Below are 27,589 nucleotides of genomic sequence, written 5' to 3' on the forward strand. Positions count from 1 at the left end.
GAAATGGTAGTATCCTGAAAGAATGGCGACGTCTAGCGTTGTCGTGTATTTGTAAAAATAATGTTTCTTCGGTTCGATTTTCCATTAGAGATAAGTCAGAATCTGATTATTTAAAACAAAAAGTGAAACGATCGAGCGTTGGTGAATTAAGCGCACTCAAAAGATGGACCAAGCGCCTGCAGGTAATACATGAATCGAGCCATTTACATACCCGGCCGTGCGCATATTTTAATATTTCTTAAAAATTTGAGTCAATTTTTATTTAGGCCAAACAATGCAATATTAGGTATATACAAATTTAATTAAAGAAAAATTTTTAATTTTAACATTTCGTTTTTGCACTTAATTGATTGAGAATTAAAAAAACGCGCTTTTCAGTAGGTTATGTGAAGAGTAAGATGATGAGAACACTGTTTCGATTGTAAATTTCAAGTATTAATGTCTCTAGCGCGTGCATCTTTTTACATACTGGCAATAGTTCTGTAGTGAAAATTATTGCATGACTATTGACATTACTCACATAAATTATTTCTAGGTATACAAATTTTAAACACAGATGAAATTCTTTAATTTGAAGATAAACTGTTTCTCTGTTATTTTGTATTTGATATTCCCTATAGTTGATATATAAAATTTAATATCACTAGAAGCTATATGGTTTAAAAGAATATTACCTTACATGTATTGATTAAACAGAGATGATTTAATACTATGAATAAATTATTCTAATTATATATATATATATATTAATGATTTTTTTGTTACTCAATATGCAGATACGGAACTACGTAACATCATAGATAAACTAGCACAGTTTGTGGCTCGTAACGGCCCAGAATTTGAGCAGATGACTAAGAACAAGCAGAAGGACAACCCAAAGTTTGGTTTTCTGTTTGGCGGAGAACACTTCAATTATTACCAGTACAAAGTGACTACGGAGCAAGCCAGTAAGTGGGACAAAGCCCCTTAACAGCTACATCAATTGAGAAGCATATGAAGCGAAAGCTCATTTGTCAAATGAGGAGCGAACTCGAGAAAACGAGAGAAAAAAGGAGAAATCATGCGACAGATTCTCTTTGAATGCATCGACATATTGAAGATCTTTGGATCGTATTTAGACATGTTCAACAAGTTCAATACAGAAGCCTCGCGAGTTACTAGAGACCAACACCATTTTTAGGGTGCGAGAAGATGTAGTTTTTAAATTTTTGTCGGGATTAGATAATGTGACGGACGTAGATAAAAAAAAAGTATTTCTTCCACATCTGTGGAAACTAATAAGCTGCCTCTAATAAAATGAGCATACTGTCAGTATCAAAGTATAAAAAGAGGGAGTGATTCCAAGGCATTTTGAAAGCCTAGCGACTCACAATAGACTTTACACATAAGTAAAATACAATAAGAATATAATACCAAGAACGCCTTCTCGCGCCATCCTGTAGAAGATAAGAAACTGCGGAGATTGGACTATTAGTATATTTTTTTTTCACTAACAATCAAAGGATCAAGCGACTTACAATAATCCACCGTCATTCGTTTACAGTTTTAAAGCAAAAAGGAATAAATCCAATGCAAAATGCAGACCCACGTTTAAACGTTTCGCAGCAGCAGCAAACAGCCGCAACCGTCGTGCAGCCACTGAATAACGTCGGTCTTGCGTCAAGCCTAAATACTCAGAACAACGGCTTAAATCAAGTGGTCGGAATTGGGCCAGTCGGGAATCCAGGCCCCGTTTTACCGGGAGTGCCCGGGCCAATCGGAGGGCCGGGAAATGCAGGACCATCGATCGGAGCAGTTCCTGGGACGATTTCTGGCAACGTCAATCCTCCTGTCGGTGCAGTGACCCAAGGAGTTAACATCAGTGGCCCACCAGGATGGCTCCAAAGCGAACTGGCGAGTCTTCAGTCGCAACAGACTACTCTCCAGGAACAAGTTAGACAATCGGAGCAAAACCTAGCTGCCCAGCATGCTGCACTAATGGCGCAACAGCAAGGAAGAGTCGAGGATGCTGTGAGGCAAGCGCAAGAGACGGCTCTGCAAAATAATGCACAAAACACGAACACTGATCTCGCTGCTTTTGACACGGTCTTACAACCCATCATTGACAGTTGCACAAAAGACAGCATAAGCGCAGGAAAGGCGTGGATACTGCAGCATTCAATTTCACCACAGAGCAACCAGGTTGTCGCCGAGTATTTACTCAAAAAGTATGCATTACCTTCTACATTATAATATAGACTTTTAAATGAATTAACTCTGAATAAGATTGAGGAACCTCGCAATAAGCTGTATCTCACATTCATAAATTTATTAGTATTAAATCCATTTCAGAGTTATTCAGGGATCAACATTTAGCCAGAAGCTTCATATTATCTACTTGGTAAACGATGTATTACATCATTGGTAAGTCAGAAAATCCTCGTAAAAGATAGATATACGAGTGAGATGTTTATCTATCTATAAATAAGCGTATCTACTGTTGTACGCTCTGAGTAACAACACAAAAAAAAAGAATGGAAAAAGGCAGCTACAGTTGTAGTAGGAATCCATCAAAGAGGCTGTAACGCAATCGGTGTATCTTTTAGCGCAAGAAAAAAGTCAATGGACCTTCGGAAAGCAATGGAAAGCGTCGTTGTTCCCATGTTCTGTAACACGTCATTGGCTGCATCAGATGAGCAACTGAACAAGCTAAACAAGCTGCTCAGTCTTTGGGAATCAAAGAATAATTATTTCGATGAAGGCATCATAGAGAAACTTAAGCAGCCAAGCACGTCCTGGTCAGAGTACCAAGCGAATTTAGTGGCACAGTATGCAAGTGCCATCACACCGATCACTGCCTCAACTAAACAGACTTTTGATAATTATCAAGCGCAACATCAGGCATTCGTCAATCACGCGCTCAGGCAGATACAAACTATCGAACAGCAAAAGATAGCGATCGACCAACAGCTGAAGGCGCCACCACCACAGACTCCGCAGATGGTAGGAAATTCACAAAAGAAAATACGCCTCCTTCAGATTATTTTAAACAAATTTTATTCTCATGAAGTGCATTGCTTTAGAACCAGCAAAATCTGAATATTCCTCCGAATCATCCTGGTCCGCCGCCGGCCATCGGAGGAGATGTTAATTTCAGTCAACCGCCTCCAGGATGGGGAGTTCCCCCTACAAATGAACCACCACCTTTCACCACCGTTCCACTACCGGATTTTTCCAAACCACCTCCTGGATTCGGACCGCCACCTATCATTCATGAACCCTCTGTCGAAGACCTCATGCCCAGTATGCCTTATTTCGAACTTCCTGCCGGTTTAATGGTGCCGCTGATTAAACTGGAGGATGGTGAATATAAGCCTCTTGATCCTGATGCTATCAGATTACCACCTCCAGCGCCTCCTAGCGACCGGCTCGTTGCAGCTGTTGAAGCATTTTACGCACCGCCGAATCACGATTCTCCTAGGGACAGGTAACACTTTTATCTTTTATACATTATGAAACATAACTATTACTTAAACATTACGTAACAATGTATAGCTAGTGTACCGATAGCTTCTCATTTATCTTAATCTCCATTCTAACCCATTGTTCTTTATTTGAATTGTCTTGACAAGCGGCAAGGTAGGCCAACATCATACTTTTTTTTTTCCTCTAAGAGTCACTTCATGACCAAAAATCTGCGAAATCAAATACTGTAAATTGACAATCAACATTTTTCATGTTGTTGCAGCGATGGCTGGGAAAAATTAGGTTTATACGAATATTACAAAGCGAAAAATGGTGCACGTAAGCGCAAGGAAGAAGACATTATGTCAGGATTAAGACAAAAATCCAAATCACCATCGCCAATACTGAGGCCGCGTTCGAAGAGTCCAAGTCCACCAAAAAAACGATACAGAAGCAAATCTCGTAGCAGATCGCGGTCGAGATCTCGAGGTAGAAGCAGATCTAAATCGCCTACAACCAATCACAGACGCAACAATCGTACTAGCAACCATAACAGTAGAAGTAGAAGAAGAAGAAATAGCAACAAAGACAGAAGTCCAGACAGAAGAATCGACCGACAGGATCGTAGTCCTACGCCACCAAGTTTCCTGTGAGTATAATTATTCCTCAGATTCATTCTATAAATATTGTGCTGTGATTAATGTGAAATTGAGAACGAATATAATGACTGCTTTTTGTACAATTAGTGGCTCCACGTACAGCAAAGCCACGCAAGAAGTAAGTCTCGACGAGAGCAACAAGGGACATCAGTTACTAAAGAAAATGGGCTGGGGAGGAGCAGGTCTTGGCGCAAATGAGCAAGGCATCGAAGCACCAATTTCCGGTGGCGAGATACGCGACAAGAACGATCAGTACAAAGGTGTCGGAATTAATTTGAATGATCCCTATGAAAACTTCCGGAAAAGCAAGGGTCAAGCATTCATCACTCGAATGAAGGCGCGTGCAGAGGAGCGAGCCGAAGAACGAGGCGACCGCGACTGATTCCGTGCATCCAAGTAAAAGGATTCCTCAATCGTGTTAACACTAGTGCTGCCATCGCAATAGTGAATGTGTGATACGATATATCGTAGGCATATTTCTTAACACAAGCGATTGCCATAAAATTTGTAGATTTCTCTTTGAAACAATGTGTATATCGCTCCGTGGAATGCAAAATTATGACGATTATCAATTTACTTTGAGAAACTACGCTGGGAAGAATATTTTTGCGGATGATTTATGTTTCAACGGCTCAGTCTTGATTTTCTTTCAATTTTAAAGTGATAAGTCTAGATATATAGCGAATGAATTTTCTTTGGATCGATTGAATTTAGCGCGTTTTTGTGTCGAAGAAAATAGAGGTGGGCAAGAACGATGGCTACATTTGCTCGTTCTCATATTATTATATACATTCTGTACTCAGCGAAGCCTCAAACGAAATGTAAGACTTTTAAGACATTGAAATTCTTTCGCAACGTGCATTTAAAATCGCAATTATTTTCTTTCTGAGCACTTTTGTCAGTAATATATTTCCCCATAGATTCACTGGTGTTCTACTGTCTCTTTGAAAGAAAAGAAGTGATATGATGTCGAGCAGAAATAAATACTGAGAAGGATTCAATTGTCAATTCCTAAGGAACGAAGAACGTCCCTTCCATTACGATTACATTTATGTAATTGTGTGATAACTTTCATCATAATCAGTACGCCTCCATATTTTTCCATTCATCGGATACGGGTGTAATGCTGATAATGTTAATAAATGCTGTGCTTAGAAGGAGAAAAAAGCACATCACTATTATAAGAAAACGTTCTGCGGAAGTACACTGATGTTATAGAATGCGCAATCTTATCTACGAGTGTTTCGAGTTTTCACTATGGTTTCCATCATCTACTCGTGACAGTAGACAATCGCATAAATGATTATTGCATTGGTCATAATGACACCTACGTCGCGTACAGATTAGTACAATTTCAACGCGAATGAATATTACTAAACATTCGTCATAAATGATATAGAAAATAAAATTCAAGATAATACGACAAATGTATTTATATTTAATAAATACTGAATATATTGAATATAAATTGATAGAACGATAGTAGCTCAAGAATAAATGCTGTAAATTTCCTACAAAAGGATCTGGCACTTTCTTGATCATATGTATTCCTTATCGTCATAGTGTTGCCAGTAAGAACAAAAGTCAACCAACATTAACATAATTTTGTAATTCTGTGCGGTAGGAAAAAAGTAATAGAGACGAAACGCAGGTTTCATTCGGTTTCTACGATCGCGGAGTCGAATAATCGGGAGTTAATAAAAGAAAAGTGGTTCAAAGAAAGAAGAGAGGAAAGTATAAATCAATCGTAGAAAAGATACATCTAATACAGTTATGTAAAAACATTCGATCATCCAAAAGATATCAATGCGAGCGAGCTGCATCGATTTACAGAGCCTTCAAGATGTTGGGATGACAATTCTTGTGAGGCATCACGTGTTTATGATGGCGTGCAAGACGTAGAGAAAAAGAGAAACTACCACTGGCACTGGATAACTGGCTTGAGTGTCACTCGTGTCCAGTGAGTTTTTAATCGCGAATGCCCTATTGAACCCCCCCGAGTGAGAACTGATAGTCGAACCGAATAAATCCAACATAGAACCGGTTTGGTCTGATAAGAAGTCTTCGCGGACGGTCCGATCGAAATAAACAAAACTTGGATGATATATATGTATTTGGAATCAGTCGAAGCTGCGAACTGGTTCTCCGTATTTTTTATTTCTAGTTTAAAAAATTTCTTTTACCGAGTCTTTGCGTTCACGAGACTGACAACATCTATTTCTATCGCAACCTTCCAATTCTCTAACCGGGCAAAGATCATGCAAGGTGAAATCTATGATTATCGAATTCTCAATAGATGTCACTGCCTGACATTCGACCGCAGTCCGAGTATATCGACGAGTGACGAGTGACGACGATACTCTCGTAATCTCGTTCAATGTTCAATCTCCTGGCATGTTTATCTACGTATCGATTGACCCTCTGCTAGCCCTTGTTATTCTCTCGGTGGAGAATGCTCAAATGTTAACGAAGACTGACCATGTCCGACGAGATTTCACGAATCCTGGATTCAAACGTGATTCTCCTGTTCAAGCCGCCATGCTCACAGATTATTGTAAATATAAAAATCGACAAAAACGTGACTTGGACTTCTTCGAGATTATCCTCGTATGATCTTTCACTCGGCTCTCTCCTGTTTCTTCTCTGTTCTTCCCTAAGAGTATTTTTCCTTTTCTCTCTCTCCCTCGCTCTTCCTATGCATACGTGACTGTAACGTCTTTCCGGTTATGAAAATAGTTCTGACGCAAAATATCGTACATTTTTGCAACGCATTTTCGGCCGCCCATCCTTATCTCAATGTGTCGTGAACGACTTTGGCTTACGAGGCTCAGCAACACGTTCGAAAGAAACGTGACTCTGACTTTGCGACGGACACGTGAAGGGGATGAGAGAAGAGAGAGAGAGAGAGAAGCCGATAGGAGTCCATGGCGATGCGCACGGCAAAGTCTGTCACTGTGACGAAGTCAAAGCTATTATGGATTCCTTCGTAAGAAAGGAAACGGCAGGATACGATCTCGAATTATCCCACCTTGTGTAATCATGTATCTTTTGACACGAGTCAGTCCAATGAATCGCCTCGTCTATATCTGCTCCGCCTAGTGTACTCGCGATGCTTCGTGACGTGGCTACACTCGTGTTCGCCGGAAAGTGGCCCCTTCAAATTTTCGCACCGGTGGAGAAAGGAAACAGAAGAAAAAGGGATAAATATATTGAAACGCTCGAGGACATGAACGACCGACCATAGCACTGCCGTTTATATGCGTTTATACGAGACTGGAAATGTCATTGGAAAAACCAATGGCGTGTAGCTACATATGACAATCACTTATCTTTTAGCGATATTTAATAATCGCTCAGACATTACAGGCAAAGAAGGATACTCCTGTGACATATGTAGTTGCGATCGCTAGTATCTGAAAAAGTAACGTAATAAGTAAATACGTGGATCAGCGAATCTGATAGAATGAAACGTAACCGTAACCTCTTTAGCACATAATCCGTATTCTAATCGAGATCCCGCGCTTTCTCTAACTTCTTTTTTACCTAACTTCGATTTCAGTACCAGATACGGATGTGCAATGATGTACTCACAGAATGCTCTTTCAATTCCTCTTTTCCACCTTTCCGCCTTTCTCTAGAATAAATTCCACAAATTCCATCTCAGAAGTATCTCTGCTCCGCAACAATGAACCTCGGTACGTCATTTCTTGGTTATTATTGATTCAAATTTCAGAGAACACATTCAAGGAAAAGGCAGTAGAAGCGAAGGCTCGTTGCCTTTTAGAAATTGGAAGATTGCAAAATATATTCGGAACGTGAAGTTGCAGCAAGTCACGTAACGTGGCTGGAGAAAACGAGTAGCCCCGGCGCAAGGTACGCGACGCCTGGCAGACAGCACGAGTTGACGCAAGTCGCTCAAGCGAAGAGTACAAGAGTCGCGTTCCGTCGCCTTTGAAACCTCCTCTGTAGGTCTATAGGTGTATAGAGCTATGTCGACAAAGAGAGAGTGTACCACCGCGTTACATTCCACGTGATTCGGAGAGAAGGGCACGCCTCAGCTGCCAAGTCACGCGCCGTACCACGCTTCACCCTCTACACGACACGTGCATGCAATGCCTTACTTCAAGTGTAAAAACCTATTTGTTATTTATAATTATCGTTGGATCCTTACTGGAATAGCTTAAAAGCCATTATGCACGCGCGTAATGAAGCCTTTCACATTGTGCAAAGGGTCTCCTAATAGGAGCGAGAGTGACACGCACGTTCCTATGGTTTATTGCGTATAATAATGATCTACACTTATCGGATTTATCAGCTGCTCATAAGTAATCCAAAGGATGAGCTGAAATATAACGAATGAAGGTCGACGATTAATAACGCGACTGGCATCTAGAAACGGGTGAAACTATTGGATTCCCATTAGCTTGAAATATTAGGACGCGAAGGAGAATGAATGTAAGTACTATAATTATTAGAATCGAGTCTTCTGATTTTCCAAGGACATCGTATGGAGATTATGAGAGAAAGAGAGAGAGAGAGAAATCAAGTTTATTCGTTCAGGGGTAGACCCCGTAGACTGATTACATAAGAGAAAAACAAAATTAAATAATATAATAATAGATAATAGATGCACTAAGAGTCGAGGCAAGCAATACAAACAAAATCGGTATAAGCTACAAGAAAAACTTACTAGTAGAACAGCTAATTATTATTAGTGTAAGAAGGAAAGTATCACATGGAGTAAATCCTACCTAGCTTAGTTTATTTAGAATGTGCGAAGAGAGGATATAAACAGTCCTAACTTATAACTTGTAGGTTAGTATAACACACAGTGCCAATAATAATAATAGTAATACGAAGCCATTAATATGAACTACAATTTCGTGGTGGCGCCACGTGTAGAGAAGACTCGCGATCTTCGTCAGTATTCCACACGTGCTGGAACTTTGATTTCACGCTGGTACTCGCGTGTTTGGGTGGTCAAGAAAGAATTATTGGCTGTAAAAGGACAAAAGGAAATGTCAGACCGGAGATACGTATATAGCGTGAAGAGATAATTTTTCCGAAGCCTTGAACCGATTCGATGTGCTTGGCAAGTTGATGTTGCAATTGGTATCCACGACAGTTGACGACTCGGCACCATTTTATTGACAAGGGAAAAAAGGCTGCGGGATATAGAAATCATAGAAACCGGGTGTGCATGCGACTATTCATTTGACGCCTTTGAAAACTTTAAAACGTTTCCGCTACTAACTGTCCCGTCTAGAAGTCACGTAGGCCCCTGCCAAGTCGGCTGCTTTACGATTGCAAGAACGTCTAGGAGTGAGTTTGACTAAACTTGTAATCTTCAACCGATCGAACCTTCCCATTTTGTTCTATAGGAATTCCAGTTCTATAGGTACATGTATTAACATCATAAAACGAAGTGGCAGAAATTGCCAGCGGACTTTCGTACGATACAAATTGAGTATTTATTATTTAAATATCCGTATCTTAGCTCCACACGGTTATTGACGTTGCAGACTCGACGACATAATGGCAATTAGGGATAAACCATCTAAATCCCCGACACACGATAAGTGCGTCATTGCCATTTCATGGATTTTCGTAATACTCCGAATTAGTGGTATTCGGTATTAGTCGGTAATAGTCGGTAATAGTCGGTACTAGTCGGTACTAGTCGGTACTAGTCGGTACTAGTCGGTACTAGTCGGTATTGGTCGCTGATGATGCGATGATCCACTACGCTCGAGGACAACAGCTCCTATCACTAGGAAGACAATATCACGTGTAGCATCATCGAAATGTGCACGGATACTGTTGGCTCTCGCAGACGCCTGTCTTGTGCGTGCTCCTGGGCGAGAAAAGATTCAAAGAATGAACGAGAGGATGAGACTATCGGGCATGCAACACGGCGAACGAGACCGAGAATAGCTAATGGTTGCCACGGACCGCGTTTATTTTCTCCCGAGCCAGGCAGAAAATATAACGGCTATTTTCGAAAGGGGCAGTACGCGTTACGTATCCTTATCTACGTACGTGCGTATAACAGGAGTCAAACCATAAGCGAAGCCCACCTGCGAATACCGACCTTTCTGTTTCTATTACGATTCGCCACGTGATCGACAGGTTGTTCGATTGTGCTGTACATACATTTGTCAAAACTACGGATCAATAAATTCGTTAGGACATGCTTTTTTTCCATGGACTGAATCTGTTGCGTCAAATGAACTCTGCTAAGCACGCGAGTTGTATATTGAGTTTCATGTTTATGCGAAAGATTACGTTCGATAAGTTTTACAATAACAAACTCGTTCATCGTCTGGTTTACTAGAAACACAACGACGGAATATCGCGTTAAAGAAAATTGAGGTCTTTACTGAATCTATAGAGATATTCGACACTACTCCTTAGCTTGTGATATGAATTTATTAATCAGTCATCCATTGTGCCTCGTCAACTGCTTTTTTTAATTATAAATTCTTCCGTTTAATTCCAGCAAAGTAAATCCTATCCGCGCCAAAAGAAGCCATTGACGTTAATATTTCAAGATAAAACGTTGGGGACGTTACCATATTTGATAATTCTAGTATATTTTTGGAATACGTAAATGTAGTGCAATATGTTCAAAAATACGCGATGAACTTAATCTTCTGTAATGTGTCATAAACAGAAAGACATCTGTAACTGGCTAAGTAAGTGAGTAGCTAATGAACCATATTTTCTATAACAAGAGACACCATGAAAAGTAACAAGAGTTACAATTTACCATTTATGAGTGTCTCATCATTTTCTTAATAATATATTTTCCTTGTATCACGATAGTATTGTTTGGTGGCAGCATAGGCCGCATAATGCTACAGGTGTTTCGCTGCGTAAACATATGTGTATGAAAAAATCAACGTATCTTCAGTCAAGCATTCTTGACTAGGCAAAATAGCATGGCGCTACAGTGGAGTAAGAGGAAGACCAGACAGGAGCCACAGACTAGCGAGAGAGAAAAGGAGAGCACGGAGAAGGCATCGCGTAAACGAGCAAGTGAGAAATAGAGCGAGAGAGGGAAAAGGAGGAAGATATCCGATGGAAACGTAACTGCTGGGGAGCAATCGCGGTGCTCGTAGAAGGGATAGGTTCCGCGGAGAGAGGGAAAACATAAATGGTAGGGATAGCGGAGCGCGTGACAGGACACGTGACCGGGGCACACGGTGCTCGCGTGACCGGCCCTGTGACGTCACGCGCACGTGTCACATAGCGTGGTGAGTGGTAAAGCTTGGTTCCCACCCACCGAAGCACCGAACAGTACCGTCTCTAGTCTATGCCATGGACTTTCACCAGGAAAGCCGAGATTTTTACCACACCAGAATTTGCGTCACCATACTTGCGACGCATGCTGGTGATCGAGATGGCTATACCGATGCCAACTAACGTAGAGAAGTGAGTTTTCTAGAAAGAAGACTCGGCATGCGTATACCGCAATGATACTGAGAAATTCACCAACCTTTACGAATTCGTGGTAATGTGTCACTTGCCGGAGGTGCTTAAAGGTCATACGTGTAACTCTTTCATTTTGTAATTGGTTTCCACGGACTGCTGTACCTAAAAGCTACCTAACCATAGGATTCTAATAAATTATGAAAGCAATGCGGCATGATTAAAAATGTTCTGTCGAATGTCGAATCCTCGTCCTAATCGAACGAATCGATCGTATGACGTTTATTTTCTGAAAAACCACTTTAGGTTAGATTCGAAGGTAACTGACTGTGAGACTGTCACGTCCACCAATGGTATCTCCAAGAGACTCTTGAGCATCCGTGAGATTAACATCCAGTCCGAAACACGATGACGTAAGCGGGCCTCCTGTCGGTAGTACACATCTTTCTGTAACTCGCATGATTCTATATTGTTTGTAGAATTGAACTGCAATGACTTACATTGGAATCTCGTATATCAAGACTACCGTGCGTTCCGTTTATCGTGCGCTATGCATTTGCCTCAAACATCGAGCAGTTAAAAAGCTATTACTCGTGACGAGTTATGGCCTGCAAGAATTTGTATAAAACCTGATAACACTGATATTACCAACATGTTTATCATTGCTTTTATACACTCGCGTACCGCTCATGAATAGTTACGTCTATAAAGAAACGTTCCCTCTATAGTATTAACGGATTTTTAATAAAATTTGCTCGTTCGCAAGAGTGCGTATGGCGCCTTGATTGCTAGAGCCGTTCCTGACACGGTCTGGATCGCTCCCACCCGAGGACTGCATGCCACAGTGCGGCCCATCAGGAGAATCGAACAGGGCCGCGTATTATACACGTATTCTAACCTGCCAGCCAACGACACGCGTATTCGCGCTATCGAACCACAAGAATAAAGTTGTATTGTCTAGGATTTTAAGAAAAAAATATTTTACTCGGCAAAACTGCGATGCACTGTCGGTAACCGATTTTGAGTACGCTTTTAAGACACACCGGATTTCACAGCAGTCACGTGAGCGAGGAACAAGAAGATGAATCTAATGAACCAAATCTCTGAATATTCTGCTGCATATGCAGCATTGTGAAATTCTCGTGCGTGGGTGCAATCTTGTGGCGCTATCAGTGACGAGGAATTCTGCTTTCGAAAAGGATCAGTTTTGTTATCGGAAACCATTGAGTAAATTGAAGGAAATACATACGATACAACAGAGAGGCCAATATCATCCATTGAAAATCATCACGTGACAAGGCAGTACCCTGTTACGCGTCGGCAAGTTTTGAAAATCGAAGAAAACCACTTCTGTATATCTATACATAAACATATATCCATAGGTGTCTGAATTACATTATACATATACATATATATACGTACTTCGTCATTCCACGTTTCATGTGTTTGGTAGTGAATTGCGAAGGAGCATAACGTAGCATAGAGTAACGTAACGTAACGTACCCGCTTGGCTTGAACGGGCCAATCGATCGAGAACGTCGAGGTTAAAAGTTACCACGCGAGCGATTCTCCCTGCAGTGAATCGTCGGCTGTTTTCGCGACGTGAGCAAACGGTAGATCATTGTCGCGCCACGCATCGTCGTTATACGTAGGTGAAACGTTTGAAAACGAAACGTCGGTGATTTCGTGTTACGTGAGTTGCCGTTCTTTACGTAGTGTCCAACAATTATTTTTTTTATTCGAAAAAGAAGAGAGAGTTGCGTTGCGGAAGGCACAAGAAGTCAGTGTGTTAGGAAGTGTTCGTGCTGCAGAGCGACATTGCAGAAATTCTATGCTGCAAGATGATGGAGACACAGAACTTTTGGGAGGACAATTCTGCACATTCTATGCAAGTTAAATACGAGAGGTGAGTACGTCAGTCCTTGAATTATACAGCGTACAAAAAATCTCAGGCTTTCGTTCTGTTATCGCGAATCGTTCCGAGTAAACATTTTTCATCTGACTGTGGTATTATGGGATACGTCTAGATTAGGATTTGCGAGTCTATCTTACCTTATGCTTCGCAAAGACCGAAATTCACTATCACGTTCAGGGCAGATCTTATTGAACTAAACTTTTAACGGTGCAAAGTATGAGACGAACTAAAATTCCACATTGAATATACATTCTCTTGAACTTTAAGAATCCTCCACAGGAACCACTACTTCTTGAACTCAGTATAGTAATTTAACTGTTGCACCGTAAATCTACTTTGTGTATCGTGTAAGAGTGCTTTTATCGCTATTCGTGTTATCGGGTGAAACATGGAACTGTAGTAAATGTTATAATGTAGATTCAGGCGTTTCTTTGCTAGCTGCAAGGTCGTGGACATTCATTCCTAGCCTTGGTGAGAATGTTGGTTTATCAATGCACTGAGGTACAATAATTAAGGACGTACGAATGACGTCTTCAGGATGTTCTTTGCAATCAAGGTCGTGGTAACGAAAAGTTGCACGTTCAACATTCTTTGCAGTGCGACTGTCTATTCATGGCTTTTTGTGAATATTATTAATTGGACAAGTGATATCGTAAAATTGCGTAGAAAATATTTTCGAAGAAAAATGTTTAAGAAATTGTGCAGGAACAGGTAGAGAAGGTCGTTTTCACAAGCAGGCCGGCGCCTTCTTGGGTGCGATTAAACAATCGTATTTACTGTGACTGTTTAACATCGACTTGTGTGCTCAGGTTCATTAACAGCGTCAACAAATTGCAGCGGATTTCGCCGTCCGGGTCGTAGTCGAGCGTGCTTGCTCAGTAATAAACCTAAATGCGTTTCCATACGACGCCCCTGTGTGGGAACAATCGGACTTGTCTTCAACGAGATGTTATGGAAGGAGTTAAAATCAGATTTCGAATAATATTATTCAGAGATATTTTGTGCTTCAAAATACGGGTTGCTTCGAAATTCATATCGTGTTACACGTGGCACTAGGATTTACAAGACTTGCTGCTTGGCAGTTCGTATCAGATAACTATAGTCAACATGCTTTTGTTATAAGCTTCTATAGAAGAGGGAAGTTCCATTCGCCGATGGTTACGTTCGCGTATACGGAATAAGCTGGGAAGATATACTTGGCACTAGAACACAGGTGATTCTCCAGATAGAAGGCAAGGTAGAGAAGTCTATAAGTAAGTTAAACGATGTTATTAAAAGTCACGTCCTACATAGTACATTTCCAAGAGGGCACATATAGCTGTAGGTGATTTCACATTGAGTCTCATCGCTGGCATCGAACATTGACACCGCATCGATCGTTCAGGGATTTATTTAGAAGGAATTATTTCGAGACGTCCTCGAATAGCCTCCCGACGTGTAGAGCGCGATTATGTCCGTGTCTGTGTTAAGGAACAGAACATGAACACTGCAAATTTTTTTAAGGTTCCTTTTATAACGTTCACCGCGTTTACATTCACACTCCTTCCGTTGTCCTTCTATTGCAGTCCCTGGCACTGGCCACGTAACCAGCTCGACTGTACATACAAAGGCCTCTCCCAACTTTCAAGGCGTCTCAAGGATTTGCTCGGCTCTTCGCGCAAGCGACAATCACCGAGAGTGAAAGAGAGGGAGAGGAAGAATACAAGAAATAGATAAAAGCTGAGAGGAAGGAGAGCAAGAGAATTTTCGGATGGGAGAAATAGGGAAAATAAAATCGTTCCACTTTTACGCCGCTCGGGTTACGGAGACGTCGCGTCAGGTCCGTGTAAACAGGCCCAGCCGGCACCTTCCTTGCAGAAAGTACTGACGCCAGTTTGAAGAGCGTTTGCGTCATGGAAAGGAACGGCACGAGAGAATTAACGGCGGAATCGCTGTACGCGTATCTCTTACTAGTGTGTCGTATCTTCTTCAATATCACTGCTTTGCCCATATATCTATATACATATTCTATATATAGTACAGATATAATCATATATGATCCTAGTAAACATATATCTACGGGTCTAATGGGTGTGCCACATATTTTTCAAACCCTTTCACTTCCTCGCCCTATCCTTCTTGTGATTCACTTTCTTTTCTAGATTTTTTTTAATTGGATATTGAAAACTGCCTTGACACTAGCACGTCTATAGACTATATGAATTTCGCTCTAGCTATATGTATATAACGAAACCACACACTTACATCTTTCTGTATCTTTTAAGGCGGCTGATCCGCTAACTAACGAGCTACCCACGATATCGCATAACGTGATTCGTGAACACAAGGTATCACTTTCAGATAAAGAAGTATCAAATCCATCGACCAATCCGTCATTCCCACCTTTGATATCTCAATATTCAATGAGATATCCGTTATCGTCGGTGTACTTTTTTTTTATTTTTTTTTTGTTTTCGTCCCTCGCTAACTCCTCAAAGTCGACGTACTACTCATCAAATCTACGAAGAATGATTTTTGCGCAGAAAATCACTACACAATGGCGACTCAGGCCTGTCTAGCCAAGCGCGAATTGTTTTTCCGAATTTCATTGACTTGTCACGTCGGCACCTTTCATTCCTCCTTGGACTTTTCATACATGCGTAAACACACTATACATAGTGGAAACCAGTGGTCAATCTTCGAGAGTACCTTATACCATAGGATATCACATGCTTAGTCATTCCTGCATGGAGAAAAGTAGAGATTTTGCTGTTTCGTGGAATACCACAGTCTTTCATGACGGTTCAAAAACATATTAATTTATGCATTATGTATGGCTATTAACATTTTTCGGCATATAATTTAGTACCATACTCTTCGTGCGACTGCACACTTGACACTGACACTGACACTGACTGACGTGACACTGCGGTACACGTGGTTTTTTAATTTGTTGCTCAGATTTCGTACCGTTTGTGCTCGAAACGGAATCCTCGTGTTTCTACGTGTGCATATATTGCTACGGCGTTTCATCTTGAACGGTATATTTATATATTTGCCTCCGGGTGATTCCTCCATTGTACATAGAGACGGAGGTCGTCCGAAGGCCACGACTCCAATCTAAGAATAAAAAAAAGAAAGCTGACAAAAGAGCTCGAAGATAGAGAGGGGCGAAATTCAATCAGTAAAAGTGATCGTGATAAAATGTTATTTTTAAACGATATATTCACCGTCTGGTATAAAATCTCCGGAGGTCGCGACTTAGTACCAAAAAGAAAATATAATACGAAGAAAGAAACGAATAGGAAAAAGGAAAATAGAACGTAACTGAGAGAGCATGCAAATCGAGGACTCCTTGAAAAAACTCAACTTTTTGCGCCAATAGCAGGCGAAATTGCTTCCCACATACGCATAGGTATGTAACGAATTTTATTGGACTTAATGTATGGCAATACGTGCACGTGCCAAATTTTCCATCGCCAGTGCAAAAATGCGGCCGATAAGGCGCACGTATAGTGCTTAGCTCCTTCCTCATCCTTTTTCTTCTCTCCTTCTTTGTCCCTGCGCAATATCTTCCTCATTTCGTGGGTTCTGTTTTTCCGCTATGTCGACAAGAGGAAAAGGAAAAAGACGTAAGAAATATCACATGTGATACAAGTGACGGAAAATCCTTGTTTCATTACATTTTTTTATGTGCGCCACTGTACTCCTAACGACGAAACTCTGTCAGTTTAATTCTGTGCGATTTTTCCACTAAAGCCTAAAAAATGGAGACTCACGGTAACATGACACAGAGACACAAGTGCATGGAATAAAGGCAATGATTCAGTGTCACGGGTCGCTCTTCGTAAAGCTATATAAACACGTAAACAGATGTTCTCAGTCACGTGCACTTTAATGACAATTCAGTCACCTGATCGGATTAAATCACTTATCATCAATTTCTGTCAGTCGATTAACTGCAATCAGAATCACGATGGATTTTCATGCACTCGATAGTGAGTCGCGAGCGTCAAAGTAGAGTTTAGGCTTCAATTCTTAGGAGTTCCAGGTTGTAGGTTTAATTTAAGTTCAAGTTGATCAATATAAACGTTGAACTGTGCGAGCATTACAGTTGTTGTATGTTCTAAACACAAAGCCAAATAGATTAGCGAAACTTCACATATATTTACATCGAGCTGCCACAGTGCTTAAAATTATATCGTGCCACCGCCCCGTGGCATCATTTCTCCTGGTGATATACCATATCAGTAGCCCATCGTCTTGTTCTTTGAGTTCTCAATCCAGTAATTATTACGTTTTACCACGGCTGCTCTAGAGCTCGTACTTCTCCCTTCGTGCTTAACAGTGTTTTTTTCAACACGGACCAATTCGAACAGGAGCGATGAGAGGGACTACGAGTAATAAAGATTTGGCTGAAAAGTGACTTAAAATTTTGTAAAATATTTTTGAAAATAAGCACACGAGCAGTGATAACCTTTATGATAGTTTTAACCATTTTCAATGCACCGTTCACAGGATTTCTTCCTATTTGTCTATTAATACTCGTTAGAATTGACGATACAATAATTGTATCATAAGTAAGGATTAAATTACAGGCACGCGTTCATTTGACACTGCGAACTAAATTTTTTAAATATCAATTTGATACTTTATCATAGATGTGGTAATACGACGATAGTTAACTTTAATCACATACGTGGTAGCGATTTGCCAGAATTTAGGGATTTATGCTGATTCGTGTCAAGGCGTTATCGAAATAAAGTCAAATTAGGGTCGCGCGGTCGGTATAGCCGAAATGGGAAATACGTGTACGATTAACGGAATTAACGATTGGTTTACCTAAACCTGAGTCAATCTTATGGAGTGTCTCGATATCTGTATCTGATTCCTTTTTTTCAACTGACAGATCATTGCTATGTCAAGGAACCACGCTCAACTTTTTTCACGGCTCTCATTCTGTCAGAATTAGTGGCCCCAAAGATTGTGTGCTAAGACGCGAGGTAAAGTGTTCTTTAGAAACTACACAGGAACGATGATACGTGAGTTATACATATTATGAATCACGGTGTGACATTCATTTTGTGGGTGTGCGAGGCATTAGAGTAAGTTGACGAACCAATAAATAACTAAGGTTCTAGAAGAACACACTGGGACAGTAGTAGCGGAACAGTATCATCTTTATCCATAGCTATAATAATATAGTAATACAGTGGAAGTGTAAGAATTGAATATTACGTATACTATAGATACATATAAATAACTCCAATCTACGCAACGCTCTGATCTTTCGCAGCAAGTCCCCGCTCATTGCTACAGGCTCCTTTTCCTTCCCCGTGTATCTGGAGCGTGTACACTATATAGTACATATATATGCACGTAGGTATATGAGTTGAATACGAAGCGACGAACTTGTGTTACCCGCGAGTGGATGGAACTCATGCCTGAAGTCACGTTGCTTGCCACGCATTCGTCCGTGATGTAGGTTAGTATTTTTGCAATGGTGTTGTACACAAATACGGCATGATTATACGTAAACAATAACAGTGTGCGCGTCAGGAAGTTTGCCACCAAGTTTTTGGTATTGCCGGAAGTTTCAACTAGCGAACTAATCTCAGTATATCTTTGCGTAATTTTGATTAGAGAAACAAAATGTTGTGTATTTATCTCGAATGAGAATGGCTATAAAATAATGAAGTACAGCACGAAACTGCGATATGGTTGAATAGGATTTATCTGATGAGTTGGCCGTCATTTGCCGGAAACGGCAGCTGCCCGAACGCTAGTTGCGTTCCTGTTGCTTTCGGCAGCAGAACGAGCCGGTATAGGTTTAGTCGCGCAGCTAGACGTAGGCGACGTAGGCGACGCAGGCGACGCAGGCGACGCAGGCGACGTAGGCAAGCAACAGGAACGCAAGTGGCTTTCAGGCAGCTGTCGTTTCTGGCGAATGATGATACTGGACATTGATTTTCTGGCAAAAGACAACAACCTGTGCGTGTGGGTCTGTACTAATGACGTCAATCGTGACGCTGTTGACTCCACTTGTCTTTCTTTCTTCCCGTCTCCCTTCCACATTCCCATACCGACTCTCTCGCTCTCTCTTTGAACCACCAATATTATGTGTTCCCGATTAATAATACTAATAATCGTTTGCTACGAGGAAGACGCGTACTTCCACGACTCGTAGCATGCGGTTACGTGTCATCTTGAATCCATTTTCAGGCTCTATCCGTTGTAATAATAATATAGTATTAATTAGGTCTTTTTTCAATTCAGATGTATTTCCTAGCATGGGCGGTACGCCAATATTATTTTAACACGAAAACAAGATAACATTAGAACGAACGAATAACTTGACTCTTGTCATCCTCATCGAACGTGAACTTTAATATTGGCGATCGTTTCGGTTACAGTGATATTACCGATATTTCCGGAACTGTACTTTGATCTTAAAAGATGGCTCTCGCGAGGTGCGTGTTTTTCTTCAAGCCTAGAAAATCAGCTTGTCATCTTAACTGGGATCAATGGACTTCATTGGAATTCGGACGAATTCGTCGTACGAATCACGCGACTGTGATGCAGCTTCGATATAATTCATAATCCTCTTCTTCGTTTCATCTTAGAAAATTGTGATTAGAATTACGATAAAGCATACCAAGTGGGACTTTTGATCGTAGCACAAGCATATCCTTTTGCTTCGATCGACACCACCGACTAGCAAGTGCGCGGGCTGATTGCGAGACAGCCGACGCAGCCACGCACGCAGTGCGGCAACGTGTGCGTGCTGCACGAAAGTGAAGGTAAGCAGCAGAGAGTCGCTGCGTGCGTGCGTGCGTGCGTGCGTGCGTCGCTGGTTGCGCGTTGCGATCTGCGCGGCGCCGGCGGAGTGGGCCGTAAGGTCGACGAAGGACGTTGCCGGGTACTAGTTGCGCGCGCGCGCGCGCGCGCGCGGGGTGGAGGGGGAGGGGACTACACTCGTGATCTTTAAGGCCCAGATTCCGATCCGTTCGGATTTAAACCGACACTCCTATCTCCGACTAGGCATAGGCCCCCATTAAGCGCTGCCTATCGAGATCATGATCTGGGCGCGCGCAATCTCCGCTCACTCGACTGTGTCACTTTTGCATACTAGTCTGCCTGATTCGATTCGCAGCCTCACCGCGTGGCCACTTCGTTCGGCTACACAGCTATCCTGTATGTACCACGCGGTACCAGGCTACCAGGCCTAATTGATACGAGCCCATCGGCATTCAGTTATTTATAGTATTTTCTGTCCACTACGTGTACGTAACCAAGTATTTCTTCGAGTTTTCTGTTTCTTGCGCACTCATCAAACATACTATGTAAAATGTTGTTGTTTTTCAGAAAAGAAAAGAAACAAACGTGATTGATTAATAACTCAGTCAAATGGTTCACGTGTGGCGTTGTGGATATAGCATGCATCCGTTACGTCAGTTTGCCGGAGTTTTAAGATATTTTAAAAGCAAAGATCGTCCACGTATATAATTGTCCGGTCTATTAACGGAATACTGCGACGGTGTTACGAAAGCGTCGTATATTCAGGCTTCGTGCTGCGCCTCGCGCATCCCGCCCCTCAAATAGTACGGCTTTTGCGAAATAAACTATACGGGTTAATGTTGTGCGTAACACGTGCTCTCCACGTATAGATGGAGTATACTTACAACTAGTAGTTTAGCCGTGCAGCGGAGACGTGGAAGAAGTCAGTAAAGTTGTACAGATCCGGTCTCTAGGAATACCCACTGCGAGTGACAAACCGGAAAATGTCGACCGCGTGTCACGTGTACGTACACGAGGTACGCTGATATAGCCTATAGTCCATTCTGCGTAACTCGATCCTCAGCAGGTAAGTCAGGCGTATAGACGTCAACAGGATACGTGCTCTTATGGACGGACTAGAAGTGTATGGTTGTCACATCCTTTAACGTCATCATGGAGAATGGATTATAACCTTCATTTTAAAGACGTTTCGATTTGGGCAAATCCACGTGGGTGGCACGTCAGATCGAATTAAATTATCGTTTTTCCTTGCCTGTTGCGCTTTGCGAGAGGATACCCACTATATCGACTGAATGATTGATTCATTAATTTTCTCTGCAGGTTACTGCTACTGGTTCAATCGAGGCACAGGAAAATTTCGATAATAATAGACATTGCAAAGGCAGCTCTCGATTTATCCAGTTATTTCGATTAAATTATTCATTGATTTTGTTACGAGTGCGAACGGGCTATAGCTGGAGCACTGGAAGAACAAAGGCCTCTTCGGAAGTTTTATGCGAATACATTTTTTCCGTCTGGCCTATGTATAGATGAAAATCTATATGGAGTTAGGGCAATCGGGGTTATTGCCTGCGCCGGTATATACGAATACTTGCAGACACTCTACCGGTATAATCTAACCGCTTCTGCTATTCTTCTGATATTTTGAAATACTCGTTGGAACGAACAAGTATGCTGCGGGTATAAATGTCATTCAAAGACTTCAAATTTTCGCCTGAAAAGTGCTTCGAATGACTCCTAAAATGTCACGTGACGTCTTCCGATCTTCCGATGCTTCAGAAAAATGCGCCTATGCGCGCGTGCATGTTGGTTGACATCGTCGACACCGTCGACACTTAACACATTAAAGGCGGGAGTCGTAGTACTACGATTTATCTCGACTGTAGCGCAAAGGCGGGAGTTTAGTGTTTAGTTCTTTTTTAACATTTCTTGTAGTTTTAAGAGTTTAAATAAACTTTTTTAAGTCTAAATTTTTGTACGATTACACAAAATATAGCCCGCTCTATGACGAAAAACGAGGCGGGGCGGTCGCCGCGTTACCTAGCACACTTTCGTCAAGATCCCCCGCCTTTAATGTGTTAATCGACGCTCGATCGTTGAAACAATGCAGCTCGTTTCGTCAATTCAATTTCCATGATTTCTTTGACTCTTATTGGGATTTCTTTGGTGTTGACAATCGGCCTAACAAATTTATGATTTTTCAAATGAATATTTCTTTCTCACAGTCTGGATGGTCGATCGTGCAAGGACGAGATCTACAGAATGGGTATCGGTGCTGGATATTGCGAGGGTAACTTGAACTTTGCAACGGCTAGCGAGGACGATGAAGTTTACACCAAGAAGAAAGTCTCCAGGGTGAGTTGGCCCCAATTTCGATGGTCTTAATATAAAACGAATTTTATAAAGATATGTCGTTTCCGCTTGCGAAGCGAACACGTGTCGCCAGGAAGAAGTGTCTAAATTGATCGCGAATCGGAATTCAGGTCGTGGTAGAAAGGTTTTCCGTGTTGTCGAATCAGCAGTGATGCAACAACTGCGGGTTAATGGCAGTCACGTAGGTACGCGCGTGTTAAAAGCACCTTGGTCTTTTGTGACGAAATCAAAGTAAAAAAATTGAAGCGGAAAATAGAGAGAATCGCTGCTGCGCGGTCAAGTTTTCTCTTGTCCAGGACATTCGGCTCCTCGATGAACGTAGAAAGTATTTCGCGTGTAGGAAATACCTATATCAAATTAGTATCGGGTCACAAACTTCTTCGTTAAACATAGATGTTGAATTCATAAATTCGCATTGTTGCTATCGAAATAAAACAAAAAATAAATAAAAACACGACCTTTGTAACATTAATCTTTTTGAGAAATACATGACGAGATTCACTGATGAATTCGTATCTTCTGAGCAATAAGTGTTTCACTGATCGCGTGTTTACAGACGACTTTTCGTTTCTTTTTATAAATTGGATGCTCGATCAACGATGTTTACTCCTTCGTTGTCTTTGGCATTGTCAACCAGGCACGTCATGGCGTGACGACTCAGATTTGCCAGAGCACAGGCGCCGTCGGCAGGGCGTCGATCGGTTTTAGTTTCGGTGGGTTGCCTGGCGGAGGGGGTGGGAGGTCACACGGAAACTGTGTGAATCTGAATTAGGGCGATTACGTGCAATATACAAAGTATATGCGCAAATGAGGAATCACCATTTACGAACGAACGAGCGAAGAATGGCATGTCTGTCGAACGATTGACCAGAGGCTCGAACATGACAGATGGCGCACGGAAATACCGAGATAGCGACATCATCGGGATCGGCACTGTTAACGTTAGTTTCGGCAATCGGACTCGACAGTCCACGCTTCTGAAAGTCCAAGAGCTGTGAGTTAGAAGAAAAAAAGAAACAAAAGTAATGCCAGAAAAGATAAACGCCAGAAGTCGAAAAGCGACTTCCGCGTTCGAATGCTGATGCCTGCCGTCGTGTTCTGAGTGTCCGAAAAGCTCATCCATTTTTCATGAACGAAGAGTCCAGCAGGGTGATCACCTTCCACAAGAACGACTGTATAATGCACCGTTAAATGGCCGCTTAGCATTTAGTAGACGGGAACGTCGTAGGCTTGTGGAAGTGGACGACGTGCAACTTACGCAAACCGTCTCTGACTTTGTAAGCAAGGTTTCGCGGGTCGCTCGTCTGTGTCGGAACGTGTCGTCTTCTTTTGTACGTTCCTCGTGCTACTTTTATGTAAGGCGCCTATACCTCCCCCCGCCGCACAACTTCAAACTGGCGGACTTGTTGTTCCGTAAGCAGCCGTAATGCTTACCGATATCTAAAACCAATCAATCATCCTCAAGATGTATATTTGACATTTTTATGAAATTTCTATTGTATATACTTGTATACCAGTGCCGCAGTAATACCAAAAATTATACATATCTGTTTCTTGTTGTCAGAATGTACTTATAGTGAGAACGCGTGAGACAAATGTTTATATTGAAAAGATTTTAAAAAATCGTTATGATATCACGACTCAGATATGGAAGATTTACTTGTAATCTCGATTCAAACGCGTTATTGGTTTTACGACGTTGCTACAGGATAATCAGAAAAAAATTTGACGTGGAAGATTCAGAATATTCAGGAATATTCTGTTGTTAATTTAAACTGTTTTCTTATTTTATATAATAAGCGTCGAGTGTTGCTGACGCGTAATTTAATATATTCAACGACTTTTAGAATATCAGTTTATTATCGAACCTTCTATATTGAAGGATAAGAATCGCTGAGCACGTAATCCTGACAAATGTTTAGAAGTAACTTCAATTGATTGATTATCTAAATTGTCTCGATCAAGACTTAAGCAAATAACAGTCAAACGGAGAGACGAAATGCGCCGAAAGAAAGTGAAATATTCTATGCAGATGAAGAAACGAGGAGCCGCTCGTAGAAAGTTTTCGATTCTTATTGATCTTTCGACTTCGATCGCGCATCGCGTGATTCGACGAAACGCCCAGGTTGCACAAGTCGCAGACGCACGTTTCGGGCTGCTCGAAGAACGCAGCTACGTACGTGTCTTGGGACACGAAGAAATTTCGTCATGCCAATTCCACAGCGATATATCGCGACGGTTTCTCGGTCATGGCTGTGAGTCAGTGGCGGCTGTCGGGTCGACCGTTCAGACTCTTGAGGCCGTTCATCGAGTAAATTGTGCACGTCGCCTTTCGAGGAACTGCGTCATCGACGTGTGCATGGCTCTCGTATTGGCACCAACCAATTAACGCGTTTCTGATACACGTGAGGCGAGAAGGACAAATCCGATGGAAAATATTGGCACGTCTTTTTCTCTTTCCAATCACCTCGTCATTCGCTTGCATGGCAAGATTCTTTTAAAGTTTTGTCTATCGATCAATAATAATAATAATACGTATGCTTCGTGCAGCATGTCGCAACAAGGGGGTTTCAAAATAGAATAAAGCTTCCACGAGACTCTTGACTAATCTGGTATTTCCATAATTCCACAAAGAAGCGGCCGTCACCACATTTACATCCACGTGATCTTATGTTTATGGAAGAGCAATGAGCAAAAATAATGATTGGCACTCTGAGATCGCATATGGAGGTAGCGTATTATCCACTGTGTAGGTATGGGTTATCATTATTTTATATACGAACAAAATGATTTACAAACGCTGTTAAGAGGACGAGCGAATATTTTTAACGACCTGTACAGATTTTGACTTGGAGCCTAAATACATGAGGTTAAGTGATACTATAGGAAACATATGAGACTGATGTAGTTAATTATATTTTTGAGAATGCGTTGTTCAACGTGGAATTTTTTCTTCACGTTTCAAAAGCCACGCAATTTGCGTGCCCTCTCCGATTGAATCTTACGAAATAGCCTGCAGGTGTCCTGGTCTGGTATGCGTGTATCACGATTTCTTTGTAACGATGTCGCTTCTTCCGATACGTTTCTGCACGTGTGGCGCGTGTTTCTATTCTGAGAAAGCACTGCTGACGACAACGCCATCTGTTCGAACTACTTGGCTACTAGGTTACCATTTGAGTGGCGCTGGAACGTTCGTCGCGAAGTAACAGTGTCCTACGACTTGCGTGGTCAACCTCAGCTGTCCGAAACTGATTCAGTAAGTCGACGAAAACAGTCTTGGAGAGTGGTGCTTCTTTGACCTCGCTGAAATTCACTTTTTACTCTTATGTAGTCTAGGGTCGGCAGAAATTCATTTATTTCTACAAAAAATGCTTTTTGCGCTACTCTTGGCGAATCATACGGTAAATTTTGTATAGAAAAAACAAATCGTATCATTCCAAGATCGGGCATTCCTCTACATTCGTAATTTTTTATCGGTTACATGACTTCTATAGGCCACACCTTCGCCGGCGAACGGGTTCACAATGTTTATTCCTCGTCACGTGTTTTATCTTCGCCCCGAGGTTTGCGGTTCGATCCAGTCATCGCGAGTCACATGTTTTCGTGCTTCTTTCCCTTTATTCTCTTCTCGCTTTGATTCCTTCCTTCCTTCTCTTTTTACATCGCATCTTTGGCGATCATGTATTTCGATACAGAGTCCAGGGCGGGTAATCATAATAAAAAAGAATGAAGTTACCTGAGTCGTGTCGTTCAATTTTGAACTACGAGGTGCAGGGGAAAACGAAAGACGTGGGCAAGCAAATAATATTTGTTCAATTTAACAGAGCGAGCCACTGTCCCGCGTAGCCCATTCTCATTCTTTTCGAGACAAGCTCGAAGAACTCACGGACAAGATCCTTTCGTTTTGACACTGGTCACGAGCGGCGCTGCAGTCGCATGAATTCTATAGCCGCGACCCTATCTTCTTCCCGGAAACGTGCGTCTTGCCTCCTGCGTCACTGGACCATCTAGATACGTGACATTTTCTAGGACGTATGTTTGGATGGATGCGGGCACGACGTCACCCGCTGCGGTTGAAACGACTTGCGCAGATTCTTTTGGCCAGTCGCCAGAATGACTTGAGAGTTGGATGGGTCCGGTTCTATTAAAATAATAAGATAAAAAGGTTTTTCATTTTTTCTTTTCGTTGCGCGACAAATTGCCCACTGCTCTCTTACGGTACTATTCCATGAAAACAGAATGGAGTTACTCACGAGACGCGATATAGTATGCATGTACATATACATTGTCGAGTACGGGCACATGTGCCTCGTCGTGTGTATCGCGAGAGTCGGCTTGGATCCGGTGAGGCCCGGTTCTTACAGAATGAAAAAAATACAGGGACCACCGCGGTCAAACGTACAGATAAGTCGGGCATAATAAAAGCGCTTGTATTCGAACGATGCGATCGGCACGTTACTGGTTATATGCGGATGAGCGATAACGGGACCCCGTTAGCTGCCATTTAACTTATATGTATCTTTCTATCGTTTAGAATTTTTTTTTTACATTTCCATTCTATCAACATTATGCGCGCGACTATCGTCCGATGTTGTCTCTCAGTATCTCGGAGGAGTCAATTTCTTAAAACCTCTGCAGATTCTCGTGCACATCATATGGGGGCATGTGCAAATATTCCCGTATCGCTGTCGATATACGCTACTCCTTCATTACTTGGAGTTTTGCAAAACGCACTGGCACATGTCGGTACAGAGAGACCGGACGACTAATCACTTAGCAGAAAACAATTAGTGCCAATCGATTTGTAATGTTGAATTTACATTGAATTACCGATCTCGATAATCGGTACGGCCATCTTAGTAATTTCAAACTTTTTTAATTTCGCTTCAGAATTACGAACTTTGTCCACGTGACGTATCATTGATAATTTGTCCGACGCACAGTAAGCGTGATTTTGTGATTTCAGTCGTACGTTAATTATAGGAGGAGG

At 41.8% G+C, this 27,589-nt stretch overlaps 2 protein-coding genes and 1 long non-coding RNA gene across 5 annotated transcripts in view; 2 read left to right on the forward strand and 1 right to left on the reverse strand.

Moving 5' to 3' along the window:
- LOC107269299 (calcium homeostasis endoplasmic reticulum protein) lies at positions 1-5,523 on the forward strand. The gene is made up of 8 exons (XM_015742991.2): positions 1-182; positions 777-947; positions 1,544-2,207; positions 2,332-2,403; positions 2,586-2,982; positions 3,063-3,466; positions 3,728-4,093; positions 4,191-5,523. The coding sequence occupies exons 1-8, from the start codon at positions 164-166 to the stop codon at positions 4,483-4,485; spliced, it is 2,388 nt and encodes a 795-aa protein (XP_015598477.1). The 5' UTR covers positions 1-163; the 3' UTR covers positions 4,486-5,523.
- LOC107269305 lies at positions 3,381-21,239 on the reverse strand. The gene is made up of 3 exons (XR_003060139.1): positions 21,111-21,239; positions 16,399-16,548; positions 3,381-3,456 (listed from the first exon to the last, which is right to left on the reverse strand). It is a non-coding gene; the product is annotated as an uncharacterized LOC107269305 (long non-coding RNA).
- The window catches only part of LOC107269302 (transcription factor cwo), a 19,501-nt gene continuing 4,868 nt past the window's right edge, over positions 12,957-27,589 (forward strand). The window contains exons 1-2 of one of the 3 annotated variants that reach the window (XM_015742996.2): positions 12,957-13,440; positions 22,452-22,581. In XM_015742996.2, coding sequence (XP_015598482.1) covers positions 13,376-13,440; positions 22,452-22,581 — 195 coding nt within the window. In that variant the 5' untranslated portion in view covers positions 12,957-13,375. Of the gene's footprint in view, positions 13,441-19,360; positions 19,420-22,451; positions 22,582-27,589 lie in introns of those variants that run through there. The other 2 variants (XM_025086579.1, XM_015742998.2) reach the window with 2 other exon arrangements.

This window comes from Cephus cinctus, unplaced genomic scaffold, assembly GCF_000341935.2.
Source record: "Cephus cinctus unplaced genomic scaffold, Ccin1 Ccin1_scaffold0629, whole genome shotgun sequence".
NCBI classification, from domain to species: Eukaryota; Metazoa; Arthropoda; class Insecta; order Hymenoptera; family Cephidae; genus Cephus; species Cephus cinctus.